Consider the following 18,598-nt stretch of genomic DNA (forward strand, 5'->3'; position numbering starts at 1 on the left):
AAAATCCCCGTTGATCAATAGCTCAGTCCCGCAGTGGTCGAATGTGTCACAACAGGCCAGAGCGCCTTGACCATTTGAGAGAACACACAACATGGAGGCATCCAGCTGGAAGGTTTCGCTGCGCCTGCGGACTCGTTAGCATGCAGAAAAATATAAATAGAGAATCTTGAAACCCTGCATTCTGAATTCCGTTTCCTGGCCACACGAGAGGATGAACCCACGTCCCTAATAACGACCACACAACCGCCAACACTCATCAATCTACTTGCAATCCTCGAAAGTCCTGCGCAAACTATCATAATTGTTAGAAGTTATTACATTGATTATATGGACATGAGAAGGATCTGGTCAATGAAACAGTACTGTCTTATTCTAGCTTAAACTAGCAAACAGCTTGCCACCCAAAGTCTATGGCCTCAGGTATGTGTCTAATTGGTCTGTTCCTCACCACCATGGAACATTGTGAGCATACCTTTGGCAGCATGCTCCCCTAGGGCATCCAGCGTGCCCATTCCCATCATCTCAAGCACACTGATATCGAACTCAAATGTCATCTTCCACCACTGTCTCACCTCTATCGCCACAAGGGAATCCATACCAAGGTCAGACAATGAGCACCACGTATGTAGGTCATCTTCTGACTTCAGTAAGAAGCTAAACACTTTTTTTCCAATTTCGACAGCTAGAAAATGAGCGGAATCAGGTTGAACCAACAAAGTCGGGTTACTCTTTGCCGCAGCAATGAATGATTTGAGACCGTCACTGGAAGTGCTTGATTTGTTACTGGTGGTGTCCTTGTTATGGAAAACCGCAGTCCGGATATCTTTCTTCCAGAGGGCACGATTTCCGGGATCATTGAGGGGGACCTTAGATCGAAGCCCAATGCAGAAGTTGTTTGAGGACCTGTTGGTTGTCGACTTGATGGCCAATTCCATTCCCTGGAAAAGTTCGCATACGGAAATTGTATCACCCAAGATACCAGTGGCCTTGAATCTTTGCATGACTGATTCGCGGACAGCGAGGCAGCCCACTTCTTCGACCGCTCCTATACCCACTGCACAGGCCGGCAACCCCAAGCTCAGGCGATATTGAGAAAATGCATCCAAGAAGGTATTCGCGCCAGCATAGTTGCTTTGACCAGGCTGCCCAAACATACCAGAGAGAGAACTGAAAAGAACGAAGAAATCAAGCTCTGCGCCGACGGAGAGAGCTGCGTTATGGAGGTTCCACGTTCCAGTGACCTTAGGATCCACGGCTTCGTTCCAGTCCTCTAGGGTCATGCGTGTCAAGTTTTGATCACGGTTCACCATGGACATCTGGAAAATACCTTTAAGTTGGCCCTGGGCTTGAGCAAGCGTGATAGCTTTGGTCACATCGTCAAGCTTGGATACACTACCCTGGACAAAGTCGACGCGGCATCCCATACTAGTCAGCTCCTTCGCAAAGTCTAGGTGCTCCTGATTCGCACCCGCGCTGCGAGAAAGGTATATGAAGTGACGAGCGCCATGTTCTGCCATCCAGACAGAGAGAGCTCGGCCTAGGCCTCCGAGGCCACCGACCAGGAGATATGAACTGGAATTGGTGAACTGCATGGGCTCTCTTCGATTTTGAACCTGCCCATCTAAATTTACCTGGCCAGCAGGATCACGAATCGAAACCACGATCTTGCCTAGGTGTATACCTTGCTGCATGTATCGAAATGCGTCGAGTATTGCATCAGCCTTGAAGGCCTTGATTGGTCGGATCGGGTGTATATATCGCTCTCTAAGCAGCTGAATGACGCTCCTGAGTAACCTTCAAGTAATCGAGGTTAGTAAAGGGTTTCTCACGTAGCCGAGCTCCGGAGTAACGTACTGCTTTATAATGATCGGTCTCTTCACGCAGATTTGATCTAAGTCGACGCAGCAGTAACTGCGGTTCCCGATGAAAGGACTCATGTCAAGCTTTCCAGATCCCATCAGATCTCGTTTCCCAATTTCGATCATTTTTCCAAACTCTGCAATGCACTTCCACGTAGCATGTAGCAACTCACCAGACAGTGAGTTAAGTGCTAGGTCGACACCACCATTAGTCTCCCGCAGAACGTCCTCAGTAAACGAGGTACTACGAGAATTGAAGATCCTGTTTCGAGGAAGACCGTAGTTTTCCATCAGATACTTCACTTTCTGCTCATTCCCAACAGTAACAAAGATTTCAGCACCGACCATCTGAGCGAGCTGGATGGAAGCGAGACCAACCCCACCACAGGCACTATGTATAAGAATGGACTAGAAGAGTTGTTAAAATTTATTCAACATCAGAGAAATGAAGAAAGTATAGAGTGTGGAGTATACCTGTCCTTTTTGTAGATTCCCAATATTGAATAAGCAATAGATCGACGTAGCGAACACACAAGGCATTGTAGCCGCGTCTTCGAAACTCAAACCACCAGGGATCTTCTCACAAACACTCTCCGAAACAACAATCTGCGTGCTGAATGCACCAGATCCCATTAAAAACACGCGGTCTCCGGCCTTGAGGTCCTTAACTTGGGGGCCGGTACGCCGAACAATACCAGCAGCCTCCAAGCCGAATCCAATTTCCGAGGCCTCGACAATGCCCATGGCACTTAGAACATCCTAGAAACTTTGAATGAGCTTTTTTTTTTTTTTGTCGTTTGTGAGTTTGGGTCATACTCTGAAGTTCAAGCCAGTGGAATATATGTCAATCTCCACATCATCACCCTCCAGCCCTTCGGTCATCTGGCGAGCCCAGTGCAAAGCGGTCAGACTGCCAGGCCTAGTCGTGCGTAGAGCAGTAGCATCGCTTGCAGCAGAGGTCAAGAGCTCCTCCTGCACCTTGAAAGGGTGAATGCGTGCAACCTGTACTGTATTGTTGACAATAGCGTATTCGAACTCGGGTTTAAGAGAGTGGTCTTCACAGCGGAGCTGAAACATCTCGAAGACATCAATAATTTTTTCACGGGAAGAATCAGAATCAACATTGTCAACCTCGCAAGTGGCAAGGCTAACCAATTTCTCGGAACGAATGGATCTTGCGATTCCATTGATCTGGCCAAATCTTGGATCTCGACATTCGATCTGTAAGAGGCCAGTCACCCAGAGAATACCAATACCGCATTTTTCCATGTTCTCCACCAAAGCTTTGAACGACGTGAATCGCTGATGATCAATGTTCTCAAAAAATGGCGATTCATCGTCAAGCAAAGCAATCACGTCTTGGCCAGCGGTTAAAGGCATGTCCTGTAGTCTGCGAAAATCAACGGTAAATCCCCTCCTTTGCAAATCCTGAGCCATGGATCGTACACGACTGGACTCAGAAAGGCTCAAGAGTGTCACGCATTTTTTAGGGACATTTTTTAAGTCAAGCGTTGGTCTGGCCACAATGGCGGCACCCAGCTGATATGGCTCTGGTGAATCAAGTACGACGGCATCTGGAGTACGAAATCCAGCAGCCTTCAGCTCTCTCGCCCACCGATGAACATCCACATATGGCTCATCAACTCGGTTATCAGCTTCACCGTTCCACCAGCCGGCTAGGGTTCCCCAAATGTAATTCACCCATTTAGATTTCGGTGATGGTGCTAGCTCATGGAGCAAAAGCCGTCCGCCAGGTGCGAGCAATTTGCGGGCGTTCTTCAAACTTTCATTGAGTGATGGAGTGGCGTGAATCACATTGGTCGCCAGGATCAAGTCGTACGTACCATCAAAGCCCTGCTCCGCAGGGTCTTTGTTAATATCAAGGGTGGCGTATTCCATATTCGGATATGAACTGAAGCGATCTTTGGCAGCAACAAAAAAGCCAGGAGAGAGATCAGTGAAGGTGTAACGGGAATAAAGCGTTCTGCCACCGGGCGTTAGGAACCTCAGCGCATTAGCAGTAGACCCACCTAGCCCGGCACCGATCTCAAGCACGCGTAGATTGGGCTTGCTGTGTGCCAAATGTTCAAAAAACTGCGACTCGTCACATTGATCAATGGAAGCATATAACTTGTCCATAGTGCCATCCAAAAGAAGTAAATCCAGCGCATCTATTTCACCAGTGAAGATACCTTCAATACTGTTGAATATCTTTTGAATTGCTTGGGAAGGAGGAGCAGCTATAGTTTGCGATAAATTGTTGACAATACACTTGACTTGCTCTTCAATCATAGAGTTGTCAAGTATAGAGTGGTCAAAATCACAAAGCTGCAGTTGTTGGTTTACCCAACTTCGGTACTTTTCCATATGACTGATCGGAGTTTTTAGGCCTGCAAGGACACGATTTGTATGGACCATACAGATATGACATAGCTCTGTTAAAGCTTCCGTGCAGGCACTGCGATCGATCGATGGCAGGATGAGAGTGTTGAGGTCCAGAAAGTCAATATGGCATCCCCATTCTGCGCGAGCAGTGGTATCATCGTCTTTGCCAGTCTGGTCATCTAGAACAGAGAGCCTGATACCCGAGCCATGCAAGGCAAGCTTACCATTAGAAACGCACTGCCCGCCACCAATGATAGAGCCATTTGGGGTGTATGATGCGGATGCTCTGACCTGAACATCTTCATGGCATCTGTAAATACACAATTCTTCAATGTTCGTCGGTACCATCATCTTTGTAGTAGGATCGGCGTTGGCGTAGCCCTTGGACGCAGCAATAGGGAGTAGCTGTAGTAAAGCATCGATGATGGTCGGATGTAAATGGTAGCTCTCGTCATCTGTTTTCTTGCGAATCACCTCTGATGTTGCTTTTTGTGTAAGGGTATCTGAGCGAACATCACTAAGACGTTGGAATGCAGGCCCAAAATTGAGACCAGATCTAGCCATGGTCCGGTAACAGCGACGGGTATCGACCCTGCGCAAAAGAGGAGCATTGCTTCCCTGGTAGACATTTCCGCTATGCGCTCTGACCTCACCAAAACAATGCTTTATCGAAACTGCGCCACTGTGAGAAGCGATTGTGAACTCCCACCAGTCGCTATCGAGGGAGTTTGTCAGGCGGTGACGGCGCATTGTAGTCATCAGTTCCACTGGCTGGCTGCTTTCTTTCAAGACCAAAGCAGTATTGACAACCACATTTCGCATTTTGAATGCTTCATTGATACCAGTCACCTGCCGCACGGCCTCACCAATCATCCCAGCATACGCGGCGAAAGGGAAAACGATGTCTTCGCCGATTTTGTGGTCACGAATCCATGCTGCATTTTCTAGATGGAAAGCATTGCGGAAGAGAACCTCAAATTCGAGGCTTTCTGCCACTCGGAGACCTAAAAGACCGTGGTATTTGTATCCCCCTGGCCGGTGTCGCCAATGCTTGCTCAATCGAGACTCGTGCCAGAATTTCTTTGAGTGGTCCCAAGGATACCTAGGAAGATCCGGCAGGACTGAACCCTCAGCAATGACCTTATCTAGATCAAGGCTGGCATTTAGAGTATAAAGCTTCCCGATAGATGTTAAAAATGATTCCACGTCGTTTTGGTGGCGTACAAGCGTAGAAACATAAGGAGAAGTGTTAGAAAGGTGGCTTTGAACTTGCCGTAGCGGACTAGCAAGCGCGGAATGTGGGCCAACCTCGAGGAATACCATATTCTTCGCAATGTTGTGCTGGATAATGGAGGAAACAGCAGAGCGGAAAAGGACAGGAGACTCCAAGTTCCTCTGCCAATACCTGGATTCCAGGTCCGACTCGTGAGTGAGTAGTCTGCCCTCAACACTGCTGAAGAATAATGTCTCGAGTGTCCGTTTGGAACTTTTGCTCGATATATGATTTTCAATAAGTGCATGATATCTATCACCTATTTGAGTCATATGGTGAGAGTGATATGCCTTGTCCACCTGTAGCTTCTTAGCCAGGATATCAGGGTGGGCTTCTTTGATCTTGATCATTGCAAGCTCAACTGCTTCGCAGTCACCAGCGATGGTCACACTTTTGTTCGAATTTTCGCAAGCAACAACCACTCCGGGCTGTAAATACTCTTGTACACTCTCTGAGCTAAGGCCGATCGCGGCCATAGCCCCTTTGACTTGTAGTTTAGTGACCTGACCGCGGAAAAATGCAATTATGATAGCCTCCTTGGCAGTGATGGCACTGGCTGCATATGCGGCAGCTATCTCGCCACTGGAGTGGCCAACAACGGCATCTGGCTGGATACCAACGGACGCAAATGTATCGATCAAGGCAATTTGAATTGCCGTGCAAAGAGGCTGAGAAAATTCAGCAGATCCGAGTCTGCTAATATTGATTGGTTTTTGAAGCTCTTCCTCAATTGTCCAGTTTGGAGCATTCTCAAGGTCCCGAATATATGAGTCGAGAGATCTTATAGTCTCCTTGAAGACCGGATAGGCTGGGCTAAGTATCATGCATCGACCCATTTCTGGCCATTGAGCACCCTGACCAGTGAAAACCATGACAATGCTAAGGGGCTCACTAGATGACCGAAATGGTAGTGAAGCTTTGAGATCCCCGAATAGGTTTGCCACGGCGAAGGCTCGGTAAGTTAAATGCTCCCTTCGTCTAGCTAGAGTGAAGGCTAGATTATTCACTCTGCCAGGGTGCTTTTGGGCGTATTCTCGATAATTGGCAATTATTCTCTTGAGTGAGTCCGTGTTGTTGGCGGAATAAACAAGTAATTGTGGGGATATTATTGGCTGAGTGACGAGAGGAGAGACCCCAAAGCTTTGAGCGGAATCGAGAATCACATGCGCGTTTGTGCCTCCAATTCCAAAGGAGTTGACACTGATACGCTCTTTTCGAGATTTGGGCCATGATGTTGCTTCCGTGGGAACAGAAAGACCACAGGTATCCCATGGGATGTCAGGGTTAGGCTCGTTGAACTTGATGTTCGGGGGAATGATGCGATGCTCTAATGCCAACACTGACTTTATCAGCGAGGTAAGACCTGAGGCACCTTCAGAGTGGCCAAGATTAGGCTTGACAGAGCCTATCTGAACACCCCCGGATGGACCAAAAACACGGCCGACTGCCCGGGTTTCTATCGGGTCACCGATTGAGGTTCCTGTGCCATGACACTCAACGAAGGCCGTCTGGGAGTAATCGCAGTCCGGAATACCAGCAACTTCGTAAGCTCGCCTAATCATGGCTTCTTGGGTAACATCATTCGGCATTTGGAGGCCACCGCCAGTACCCTTTCCATCGCTATTTGAAGCTGTTGCCCGTATAACAGCTCGGACGGGATTACCATCGCGTATGGCCTGAGCCAGTGGCTTAATAAAGATAGCAGAGACCGCTTCCCCACGAGCATAACCGTTAGCGTCTGCAGAAAAAGTCTTGCATGACCCATCTGGTGCAAGGACGCCTTGCTCCGTCATTGCGGCGGTCATCCCTGGAGCCATTATCAAATTGGCTCCCCCGACAATGGCTCCTTCACAGTCACCTCTGGAAATTGCTAAACATGCCTCGTGCAATGCAACAAGAGCAGCAGAGCAGCCAGTGCGAATTACCATGCTGTATATTTTGGGTTAGAACATGATAGGAATTCAGGTGAGGGCAAAGTGAAAATGGAAGGTAGTAAAGTGGAAGAAGAATGAACAGTGGGCAGATTATTTTTGAACATGGACTTACCTTGGCCCTGTTAAGTCCATTTCATATGAAACACGATTGGACAGCATAAAATCTCCATAGCCAGTCACACGGTATAAACCATATTGCTGGTCCTCCTTTGCGAACATCTCAACCCAGTCCTCGCCAAAGCTGCCCATGTAGCAGCCAATCGGTCGACCTTTCCAGCTCACACCCGCATCCTCGAGGCACTCGCGAGCAACCTCGAGCATTTGTCGTTGATGCGGATCCATCCGCTCAACGTCAACCTTTGCCATGGAGAAGAAAGATGTATCGATAGAAGCCAAGTCAACGCTCTCATCGAGGAAATAACCATATTCGGTCTTAATGCTGCCGGGCTTCGCCGCCTCAGAGTCAGAATAGTATGCAGAGACATTGTATCTTGATTTAGGCACTGTGCCACGGGCATCCCCTTTAGCAATCAAAAAGTCCCATAATTGTTGCGGTGTGTGTAGGCCTCCGGGAAGACGAACTGACATGCCGCAAATAGCGATGGGTTCTTGTATTGAAATTTTTGGCGCATGATCTATCTGAGGGCAAGTATTGCCAATATCCTTATAATTGTCACTTCGCAATTTGCCATCTGTGTCGGTATGGTCACTTAGGTGATCTTTTGTACCGCTGTCAAAATCAAAGTCACCCGGATTCAAAGCATAGCCACCTGGGCTCGAGCCGTCGGTATCGATGATGAGCGGCACCATTATTGTGTTTTCACGGCGAAATTTGTATTATGTCTCAAGAGATTAATGCGATCCGAACAAGTGTAAACCCGCCACTATCCTTATGTGAATTACAAGTGATCATGTAGGCGTTGAGTACCATTTATATTATTTTCTTCTCGGCTTCTTTGTCATCGATCTCGAGAAATGTAACAAAGCATGTCCCAAGGCGCAATAATAGACCCCGCAATTGGTGGTGGGACATCCTTTCGCCCTTACATACTGGGGGTACATCGACGCATCGTTCAGCCTTGCATGCGTCTCGCATGCGTTAGGTTCGATATGACGGGGCAAGTAAACTGGGCAGGGACAAATCATATATGACAGTCAGTCTCACCAAGGTCGAAGTCTTTTGCTCCACTTGCCACTTGACACGCAGCCTTGTGTTCAGACTGCCAATTATATTACTGAATGCTACGCTAATGCCGTAGAGGCAACCTAGGACATTATTCCTCTATTTTTCCAATGATATAGTCCCCTGCATCTCCTTCGAAATCTGCTCCACACGATAATAGAATCTACGTGGAGTAGCGATTCTGAGGCTGAAAATCTCAGTACTTGATGAACTGTGTCTGCCAACATGTTTCAGTCGGGCTGCTGATCGTCTTCGTGACACTCGGGTGTTCTAGGGCCCCTTTCTTGTGACTAGACTACCCGCGATATGGGGCGGGACACGGCGGCTCTTGATCATTCATTCGAGCCACGCGTCGCCCGCACCGCACCGACCCTCTTAGATAGAATGTTCATGGAATCCTGCGGAACCGATTTTGTTGTTGTGAACTGCAGTGCAACCGTTCCCCCGGACTATTGTGACTTATTAACAATACCATTTAGCTCACTATTAATTCTGAGATATCCTGGGTTTATGGTTGGTTTCAATGTTGCTTTTTTCCGTTGCTTCAGTTGGCAGTCCGATAATCGATGATGATGTTCACGTAACCTGCGTCTGCATCCCCATTAGGTAGAATATTGACAAGAGAAACATCCCTCTTGATCTTGTGAATCTATAATTGATCAAGGCTGAAGTTAATTCATTTAGTTGAGTGTCCCCGTGCATACGATTAAGTTTTCTGGATGTAACACGGGAATAACTTTAGGCGTTCTACCCTTAATTCCGCCGATGAGAGCATCGTTTATCGCCCCGCCCCGACCCGCGGCACCGTGCGAACCTCAGGTCCGTGCGTGCTGCATTCCGGTTCTTTCCCTTTTTGGGGGTCCGCTGAGTCAGCTCTCTGGGTTGAGAACGCGGGTTGAGTCCGAGTCTTTCCGTGTCCTCTCGGGAACTGACCTTGAGCTAAACCTCTGATATCATACAAGAATGACTGTCAATAGACTACTCAGTAGAATAGCCATAGTCACCAGTTCCAAGGTTGTGGTTGATGCTACAACCTATGGAGTGCAAACACATATTTTGACCATGGTATACCCATAGACCACCCCATCTAAAGACCAGTATGCCATCTATGCAACTAGGATAGTTACCAATCGTCTTTTTCTGAATATCTTCAGTTAGGGGTAGATTCGGTAGTCTATGGGGCCTTTTTAGTCAAGACACCTTGTTTCGTTTCAGTCCTTAGCCGCATCGACTTCAACATGTTTTAGAGATCATCAAGTAGGGAGTAGATCCTTGGATTCAGGAATATTCTGTATATCGATGGCTGATCATGCAAGGTTACTCTAACCCAGGGTACGTGCTATTACCTAGCCGATGTTAATAGGTCCTAGCACCCCCCAGCAGGGAAACTGGGTCTCGGATATCGCTTTGATAGAGGAGCTTATGCTAGAATTCTGATCATTGACTACACAAACTTTGGGGAGCTTAATTGGGTTGTTTGTCCTGTATGCTGTAAGGGAGAAAGCCATGTGTGAATGAGAAGCAATCAATTTCATTAGTGTGGGGCGGACCACGATAGTGGCTGAGTTATTTGTAATTAGTGAGATCTCTTTGTTCGATCTCTCTCGGACAACCTCGGGCATCAGATAAAAATTCAATCAGACAAACTTCTTTACATGAGCGGTCCGATAAAGAAATTCCAATTTGGCGCCTCATACCAGTGCGACAAGACGCAAGGGATGACGGCCACTCTATAAAGGATCTGTTCTCCCGACCATGTTGCGAGTCTACTCATCTTTCTGTCAATCAAATCACGAGAACCCATCATGGCCGAGTCAGCTTCAACAGTGCTCGCCATTTCCATGATAACCGCGGCATATCTAGCGATGCTTTCTGCCACGCCTCCAAATCCGACCCCCGAGAAGAAGTATCGACACAATATAGATCGCATCAGCTTCATTTCAGGGAATTTCTCGACAGTTGCGCGCAGAATTTGCGTAGCTGCTGTCGGTTATCATGGGTTCCTCGTAGGAGTTGCCCACTACGCCCCTGGTCGCATATTGCAAAGCTGCCCGCTAGTCCGGAACACCAACCCGGAACTCTTCGTCTGGAACCAAACATCAGTGACCGCTCTTCTGTTGATTTATGTTGGCACATATGTGCGCCTCTCAGCTTACAACGATCTCGGTGAATGCTTCACATTCCACCTTGCCCCACCATCTCGTTTAGTGACCACGAGGATCTATAGTTGGATTCAGCACCCTAGCTATACAGGACTAGCGATGATATGTCTGGGCAGCGCATTTCTATTCCTTCGATGGGATGCAACCCCTGCTTGCTGGATTCCAGAGACTTTCCTATCTCAACTGGCGGGATCGGGACTTGGGATTAGTGTGGCGGTTATGGGAGGCGTTATCTGGACTTTGGCAATGAGAGTACGAGATGAGGAGGATATGCTGAGACAAAAGTTTGGAGGGGAATGGGAGGACTGGCACCGCTCCACGAAGAGATTTATTCCCGGTCTTCTTTGAAACTCTTGGCCTTATCGGCCACTGTTAAGTTCCGCTTGGACGTGGGCATTCGCTATAAAAATGAAAAAACCGTGTTCATGTCCATCTTTTATGCAAAACTGAGAGAGCTCCCTTTTCGAATACCGACCATGCCCCCTTGGGCATACGATCCCGGCGGTCAGGTCCGGCGTCATAGTAGTCCAAAACGCCATGGAAGTCAATGAAACGTCCGTTCTCTCCGTATATCGAGATTGTCTTCCATATTTGCGAGGAAACAAGTGTTTAGTACTCGGTCACGGGACGTCGCTTAAATTGAAATGCCAAGATCCGTCTCATCGGGCTTTTCTCGGGGCATATGAATACATTAAATGACCAACGCCATCGTCGCCCTGCTCTGCCAAGGTGGAACAGGACCCTTAAAGTAACCTGAAAACTTAACTTCCCCACAAGATCGACAAGGGTCCTTCGATGTTCAGCCTGGCCGCCACCTTAGTGTCGCTCGCTTAACTCATGAATAATTCCGGGGAGGCGGGGGTCCTTCCTAGTCCCTGGAGCCTGAAGAAACCTAATCAAATGTCCGAGGCTTAAATTACTTGGCGCTATACTATTCAGCGGGCCATTGTCGGACGATTATCGGGCTCCAGGGCTACAGACTTTCGTTGATGTATAGGCCGAGAGATGCCAAGGCACGCCCAGACCTCAGGCCGGCGGTAACTCCAGAATTGGGACCGAGCCAAAAGCCACATGGGCATCAGATGAATCGATTATGTTTCCAAGCTCGGTTTGAATAAGGATTAATCGGAGAGTCGAGGTGATTCAATGGTTATGATGAGAGTAGGTATATATAGCGGCGAATCTCGCAACAAAATTGGAATGCGTTTCTCTAAACACCTACATGAACTAAAAGCGTAGCCGCTGATAGTCCAAGGTATCCGGTTGTCAAGTATCTACTAAAACAAATTTGCCAAAATGAAGGCTGTCAGTATCCTCACTTTGGCAAGCTTGTTAACCTCAGTCAATGCTCATGGGTATTTGACTATTCCTTACAGTCGTACCAGATTGGGCTTCGAGGTACGTTTCCGAGGTTTCAGATTATGTATTCACGGGTGTGATGTACTAGACTGACTTATTAGGCTGGCATTGATACCTGCCCGGAATGTTCCATCCTTGAGCCTGTCGCTTCTTGGCCCGACCTAGACGAAGCCCAGGTTGGTCGAAGCGGACCATGTGGGTACAATGCGCGAGTTAGTGTCGACTACAATCAACCCAGCGATTACTGGGGCAATTCAGTTGTAGCCACATATACCGCGGATGAGATTGTTGAAGTTCAATGGTGTGTCGACAACAATGGTGACCACGGTGGCATGTTTACCTACGGAATCTGTCAGAATCAAACTCTGGTTGACTTGTTTCTGACTCCGGGTTATCTCCCCACTACCGAGGAGAAACAAGCTGCTGAAGATTGTTTCCTGGAGGGCGAACTGAAATGCACGGATGTTGATGGCCAAACCTGTGGCTACAATCCTGATTGCACTTCTGATGAGGAATGCTACCGAAATGACTGGTTCACGTGCAATGCCTTCAATGCCGACACCAATCGTGGTTGTCAGGGTGTAGATGGCTCTGCGGAAGGCACCTGCAAGACAACTATCTCCGGAGGCTACACGGTTACGAAGAAAATCAAAATCCCGGACTATGATTCGGATCATACTCTACTGCGCCTCAGATGGAACTCTTATCAGACGACGCAGGTGTACCTTCACTGTGCTGATATCGCTATATCGGGCTCAGGATCAGGATCAGGATCAACTTCGAGCTCTATCACCTCCTCTACCAGCTCAGCCAGCTCGATCTCAACCACTTTGACTACTACGAAAAGTACCAGCACATCGAGTACCACTACTGCCTCAGCAACGTGCACTGCAGCGACAACTATCTCAGTGACCTTCAATGAGCTGGTGTCTACGACATACGGTGAAAACATCTTCATCACCGGATCCATCAGCCAGTTGGGCTCTTGGTCTACCTCGTCTGCAATTGCCTTGTCTTCAAGCTCGTATACATCGTCTAATCCACTATGGACTGCCACTATTAGCCTCCCCGTTGGTACAACCTTTGAGTACAAGTTCATCAAGAAAGAGTCGGACGGTAGCATTGTATGGGAAAGCGATCCTAATCGGAGCTATACTGTCCCGACCGGTTGCTCAGGAACAAAGGCCACTGCAACTGCAACTTGGCGGTAGAGGCTTCTTGTTTATTCAATAGGAGAAAGAGAAAGCCAAGTTCAACAGTATTACAGTATGTATTGAAATGAAGCACCAAGCAACTTATGACAACGTTCAACAATTTGGTGAAAAGATGTAAATACCTAAGACTCACTCATGTCTCTTTCCTGATTAGTGCGCCCCCTGGTTTAGACGAACATTTCGGATACATGCTCCAGCAACAATTATAAGGAGTGAAACCGGAACTGATACAATAAAAATACGATCCAAAGACGAAATATATGCGGCAACCACTTTATCCCGCAACTGGCCCCTTTTCAGCACCCAAACTGCGTCAACAGACGATTTGACTGCACTGGCCACGGTGCTTGATACACCACTTGTGGCTAAGCGTGTTGTGAGCTCGCTATCTAGAATGGCACCACCAATGACTGGCCCGCACAATCCTCCAAACAACTGTCCAAATGAGACTGTCGCTATTTTACTGGAAATTGCTTCCGAGGTACTATCAGCCTGCACCGCAATATACGGCACATTCTGTACCAGGCCAACGCCAGTCCCGTAGATGATTTGATACCCAATTATAGTGCTAGACTTTGTGTCACCACCGACTGTGAATAGCAAGCCTCCACCGATAGCAAGGAATATTGGGGCTACCAGGCCCCAAGTCCAAAAATGCTTTGTCCAAGTCATTATAAATCCTTGTAAAGCCTGAACCACAACAACAGACATCAAAAAAGGAATAACAAGAGCCCCTGCTTTGAGAGACGAGACGCCTCGACCTGCTTCGTAGAGAACAGGAAGGTAAGTCGCTGCGAACAGATTGCACATGAGATTCAGCATAGCCATTATCGTGGCACCGGCAACTGTGCGATCGAGGAATATCCTAGGCACCACCAGCGGCCAAGTGGTCTTGCATTCCCAAAGGAGCCAGGCCGCAAGTATGGCGAAGAATCCAACAAAAAGACCAATAACAACGGACGAGCCCCACGCATATGCGTCTCCGCCCCATTGAACTGCTAGGATAAAACATACCAGCGCACTTGTAATGAGAAGATACCCTGTTATATCAACCAAGAGAGCTCTCTTGAGCCATACCGATTTGTCTTTCCAAGAGACCTTGGTCCAAGACTCGAGCTTCTGATCAAGCTTCGATTCAGTTTCCTTCGCAATTGGCCGCGGCGGGAGTGACGGGATAACAAGAAGGTTCAGTATGATGCTAATGACACCGAGTGGCAAGACCAAAAGAAAACACCACCGCCATTGGCCACGGCTTGTCAGAGCGCCGGCCAGGACAGGTCCACAGGTTCCTGATACTGCATTTTGTATTCCAAAAAGTCCAAGAATCAGCGGACGCGACTCCAGGTCCACTAATGCCGCAACCGTTGTCTGTACTGAGACCCAGCAGCCAGCGGCTCCAATGCCAGCAATAGCTCGCCCGATAATCAGCGTTTCAATGTTGTGGGCTACGCCGGAGACAGCAGAACCCAGCATGAAGAACACGATTGCCGAAATGAGCACGTATTTCCCATTGAATAGGGCTAATGCTTGTCCGAATAGAAGCATGCAGGCACACTGAGTCATGTAATATGCTCCGCTGACCCAGCCCAGCTTGCTCAGACCGTTGAACTGTGACGCGACAACCGGGAGTGCAGGTGAGAGCATATTACCACCGAGTCCACCCATAAACTCAGTAATCACCCACCCGCAGAAAGCGAGGAAAAGGCGGCGGCCTCTAATGTGTTCTCGTTCTTGATGCTGGATGAATTCTGTCGATTTGTTCTCCAAATCAGGATTCTCGAGAGGGACGTTCTCGATGTGTATCGTATTGCCTGTTCATAGACAGTTAGTTGACGGCTGGCTGATGGTTAAACAGATTATTAAAGACGTTCAAACCATGTTTTGAGTCCTTCCTATCGTTGGGGGTGCCGAAGACCCGCGTTAAAGTCGGATCAATGCACCTGGGATCAGACATCACTTCTTCGTGGATGTTGGGGTAACCAAAGATGGGATGGGTCGCAATGCCTGACGGATTTTCTGATGATAGACATGTCTGGGGAATTCCGCTCGGCTTTTCAAGCCCGAGGAAATCAATTGCGGAGAGGCGGGGAAAGGTGCATCGGATCGGTGGCCCACTTTCTGTCAACCTTATTCGCATCTGTGGGCGCAGTGGATTGTGGATGCATAATTACCTATGAAATCTCACACTACACCATATTAGATATTACGTAGACAAGAGCGCTGTGGCAGACATATCAAATTAAGCACAAGCGCTTTATGTATGATACCACATTGATACAAAACGCAATCTTGAGGCTCATGGGCTACCACCGTGGAGACGACACGGAAACTCATACGCGAAAGACTCACCAGCTGCCGCGGTCAATCAAAATACATTTGTCTCAAAATATCTCATCTTGCTAGCCATTTCACCATTGAGAGATCAGGTACATTTATGATCTAGCATCTGAGAATTCGACAACTCAAAAGGCTTCATGACTTCGACGTCGTCCCTAAGAGCCATTATCAGAACAGTTCTGTTTTGTCGAGCATGACATGCCTCTCATCTGCCTGAATACCGTAATCTTAAAGGATTGCCGTGTTGTCCTCAGCATTGTAGAGAAGAGGCTGGTCTTGGAGGTCTCCTGCGTGACAGTGGGGGGGCTCGGTCCATCGGGCATAAAAGTCCTCGGGGATCATCTCCTTCCTCTCGGTCTTCTTTATCACGAGCACATCCTTCTGGGCATTTTACATAATAGGTGCACGTCCACCCGGTTCTCTTGCCCTTCGAATCATGTCCATGATGAGCACAAAGAGTTTCTTGATGTTATTTTGGTTGTTTATTCCCATCTTCTCACCCAATTAGTGACAAAATAGTGGCATAAATTACTTGTAGCGTCCGGTATCTCCCTTGCTTATTATGCTAAGCATGGACGAGCGTTGGGGTCTGGGATACCCAGAATTAAGGGGCAACTTCCGTCAACGTCAAAAGATTATTGAAGGTCTGAATCTTTATTTCGCCTTCGAAGTCGGGTCGAGCACCTCGAGGCTATTCAAGAAATTACAGCCCTGAGCCATCGCCGATACTCCCGCTCAGTCAGACACCATGATTCGTAGATTTGAGAAACCATCATTCAACAATCAAACAAAGTCATTGCCCATATCTATGTGGAATAAAACTCTATCCCAGCCATTCTCAATGATTTCAGGTTCTAGTCATAACTGCGATTGAGGGCCTGGGAAAGCAAGTAGATGTTGTGAAAGCCGCTAGTGGAAGTGACCACATTCCGAATCCCCTTTGACCAAGACTGGGCCGCAGTTCTGGGGTTGAAATGCGGGGTAGATCAATTAAAAGGCGCTGGATCGACTCGTCAATGTAGGATCATCATTCAATTTCAGAACGCAAAAGAGCTGAGAGATGCTAAATGCTCCATTTTCAAACCCCCAAAGAAGGAAGAATGCGCAAATCGTAATCGTAAATCGTATGTCACAATCCCATGCCATGCAAATCTAAAACAACAGGCCATGAGAAGAAAGATAGTCCTCCAGACTTGATTGAATTGAAGCACCTTCATATATGCCAGCAATATACTGATCCGGTCGCAATAAATATGCCGCATCTTCCTTAAAACCAAGTTTGCCGTGGTGCGGATCCCACGCGAAGACGGTGAGCTGGATACTGTGTGCACTGCACCACTTCTCCAGGTCGGGTCGCTGATCACCGTAAATATGGAGTTGCCAGGAGATGTGATGGATAGTCGAGTAATTGTCCGTCGCTTCTGTCTTCGCCCATGGTAGGCGGTCTCCCGGTTGTATTGTTTCAGAGCCAACGGCGACCTGGCTCAGTGGACCTCCGCGGTAAGTGCACACGAGTTGGGAGACACCTCGGAAAATTCGAGTTCTCCCGGAATTGAACTTCATGATAATTGGGAACATATATGGGATAATCCAATTCCGCAATAGACGTGGTAATAATCCTTGGCCTGTGAGAATGGTAAAGCCGTGATCAGTCGTGCCAATGACGTCGAGCGCGAAAGCACGGCGTTCAGTCTCATATGAATCCAGGAGCTTATTTTGTAATTCTTCTTTCATGTCGGGGTGTTTTATCACAGTGGCGAGCTTCCAAGCGAGATTGATAGCGTCCATGATACCGGTGTTCATGCCTTGTCCACCCACGGGGCTGTGGATGTGAGCAGCATCACCAACGAGGAATGCCCGGTGTTTATGAAATGATTCGGCAACGCGGTGATGGATCCGGTATGTCGTGAACCAATTCAGCTTTTTGATTCTGATTCCTGATGACCTCTTGATATCTGGCAGCACATCTTCGAAAGTGACATGTGGATGAGGGGTCGACATGTCGACTTTCTGATCTCCATCTGCAATGATGATACCAGCCAATCTGAAATTTCTGCTATCATTTAAAGGAAGTAACATGGTAAATCTCTCGTCCCGGATTCTCAAATGGCCTTCGCCGTTAAGAAGAGGGCTGTCGTAATCTTCGGCTTCGATGTCGGCAATATAGAACAAAGGGACATACGTCTCGCCCTCGTATTTGGCATCTATGCCGCGTCGAACTGGTGAATGCGCTCCGTCACAACCAACAATATATGCTGCTTCACAGGCTATCTCGCTTCCATCGATCTTTCGGCGCAAAGTTGCGGTAACACTGGATCCATGATCCACATACTCTGTGAACTCTGTGTTTCGCTCCACCAGGACTCCAAGGGACTGAAGTTTGTTTTCCAGGATGCGCTCATGGTCATCCTGCGGAAGCATCAAAATGTATGGATATGGGGTCAGGTCTTTGCCAACTTCTGACAGCCCGATGCGCGCACGATGTTGGCCGCCAACCCAGATGTTTGTCGCTGGTAGCTGATATCCGCTAGCTTGTAATTCCTCAACCAAATTGAGCTGCCGATATAGTTCTAGGATACGAGCATGGATAACAATGGCCCGGGAGTGTTTTGCTGGGCCTTCTGCTATGTCGACGATACGAACTGTGATGCCCTGTTTATGGAGCCAAAGAGCAAGCACGAGACCAGTTGGCCCTGCACCAATAATGAGAACGTCTATTCGGGTCATTGAATTGAAGATGTAATTGACGATGCTGATGCGGTAAGGCGAGAAAAGTCTTAAGGGATCAAGGTCGAAAAAGCGCTGGGTCTTCTATGTTATCAGTGTATATTGAGGTCCTAGCTGCTTTATATCTGAAAGGTCAAAACGTGCCAACTGGTTTTGACCATGCCA

General features: G+C 48.0%; 5 protein-coding genes across 5 annotated transcripts; 2 read left to right on the top strand and 3 right to left on the bottom strand.

The window, feature by feature from the left end:
- Nucleotides 1–428: 428 nt before the first annotated feature.
- Nucleotides 429–8,261, bottom strand: N7484_007531 (type I polyketide synthase; the record flags this gene model as incomplete). The annotated part of the gene is made up of 5 exons (XM_057117918.1): nt 429–1,772; nt 1,830–2,267; nt 2,334–2,618; nt 2,676–7,446; nt 7,564–8,261. The coding sequence occupies 5 exons, from the start codon at nt 8,259–8,261 to the stop codon at nt 429–431; spliced, it is 7,536 nt and encodes a 2,511-aa protein (XP_056970953.1).
- A 2,178-nt stretch (nt 8,262–10,439) lies between these two features.
- N7484_007532 (methyltransferase family protein) lies at nt 10,440–11,144 on the top strand (the record flags this gene model as incomplete). The annotated part of the gene is made up of 1 exon (XM_057117919.1): nt 10,440–11,144. One exon carries the CDS (start codon nt 10,440–10,442, stop codon nt 11,142–11,144), a length of 705 nt encoding a protein of 234 aa, XP_056970954.1.
- Nucleotides 11,145–12,092: 948 nt separating this feature from the next.
- On the top strand, nt 12,093–13,366 carry N7484_007533 (uncharacterized protein; the record flags this gene model as incomplete). The annotated part of the gene is made up of 2 exons (XM_057117920.1): nt 12,093–12,194; nt 12,257–13,366. 2 exons carry the CDS (start codon nt 12,093–12,095, stop codon nt 13,364–13,366), a joined length of 1,212 nt encoding a protein of 403 aa, XP_056970955.1.
- Nucleotides 13,367–13,519: 153 nt separating this feature from the next.
- Nucleotides 13,520–15,034, bottom strand: N7484_007534 (uncharacterized protein; the record flags this gene model as incomplete). The annotated part of the gene is made up of 1 exon (XM_057117921.1): nt 13,520–15,034. The coding sequence occupies one exon, from the start codon at nt 15,032–15,034 to the stop codon at nt 13,520–13,522; it is 1,515 nt and encodes a 504-aa protein (XP_056970956.1).
- A 1,824-nt stretch (nt 15,035–16,858) lies between these two features.
- On the bottom strand, nt 16,859–18,433 carry N7484_007535 (putative FAD binding monooxygenase; the record flags this gene model as incomplete). The annotated part of the gene is made up of 1 exon (XM_057117922.1): nt 16,859–18,433. One exon carries the CDS (start codon nt 18,431–18,433, stop codon nt 16,859–16,861), a length of 1,575 nt encoding a protein of 524 aa, XP_056970957.1.
- Between the last annotated feature and the right edge of the window lie 165 nt (nt 18,434–18,598).

This window comes from Penicillium longicatenatum (assembly GCF_028827895.1).
Source record: "Penicillium longicatenatum strain IBT 33135 chromosome Unknown contig_4_segment0_segment0, whole genome shotgun sequence".
NCBI lineage: Eukaryota > Fungi > Ascomycota > Eurotiomycetes > Eurotiales > Aspergillaceae > Penicillium > Penicillium longicatenatum.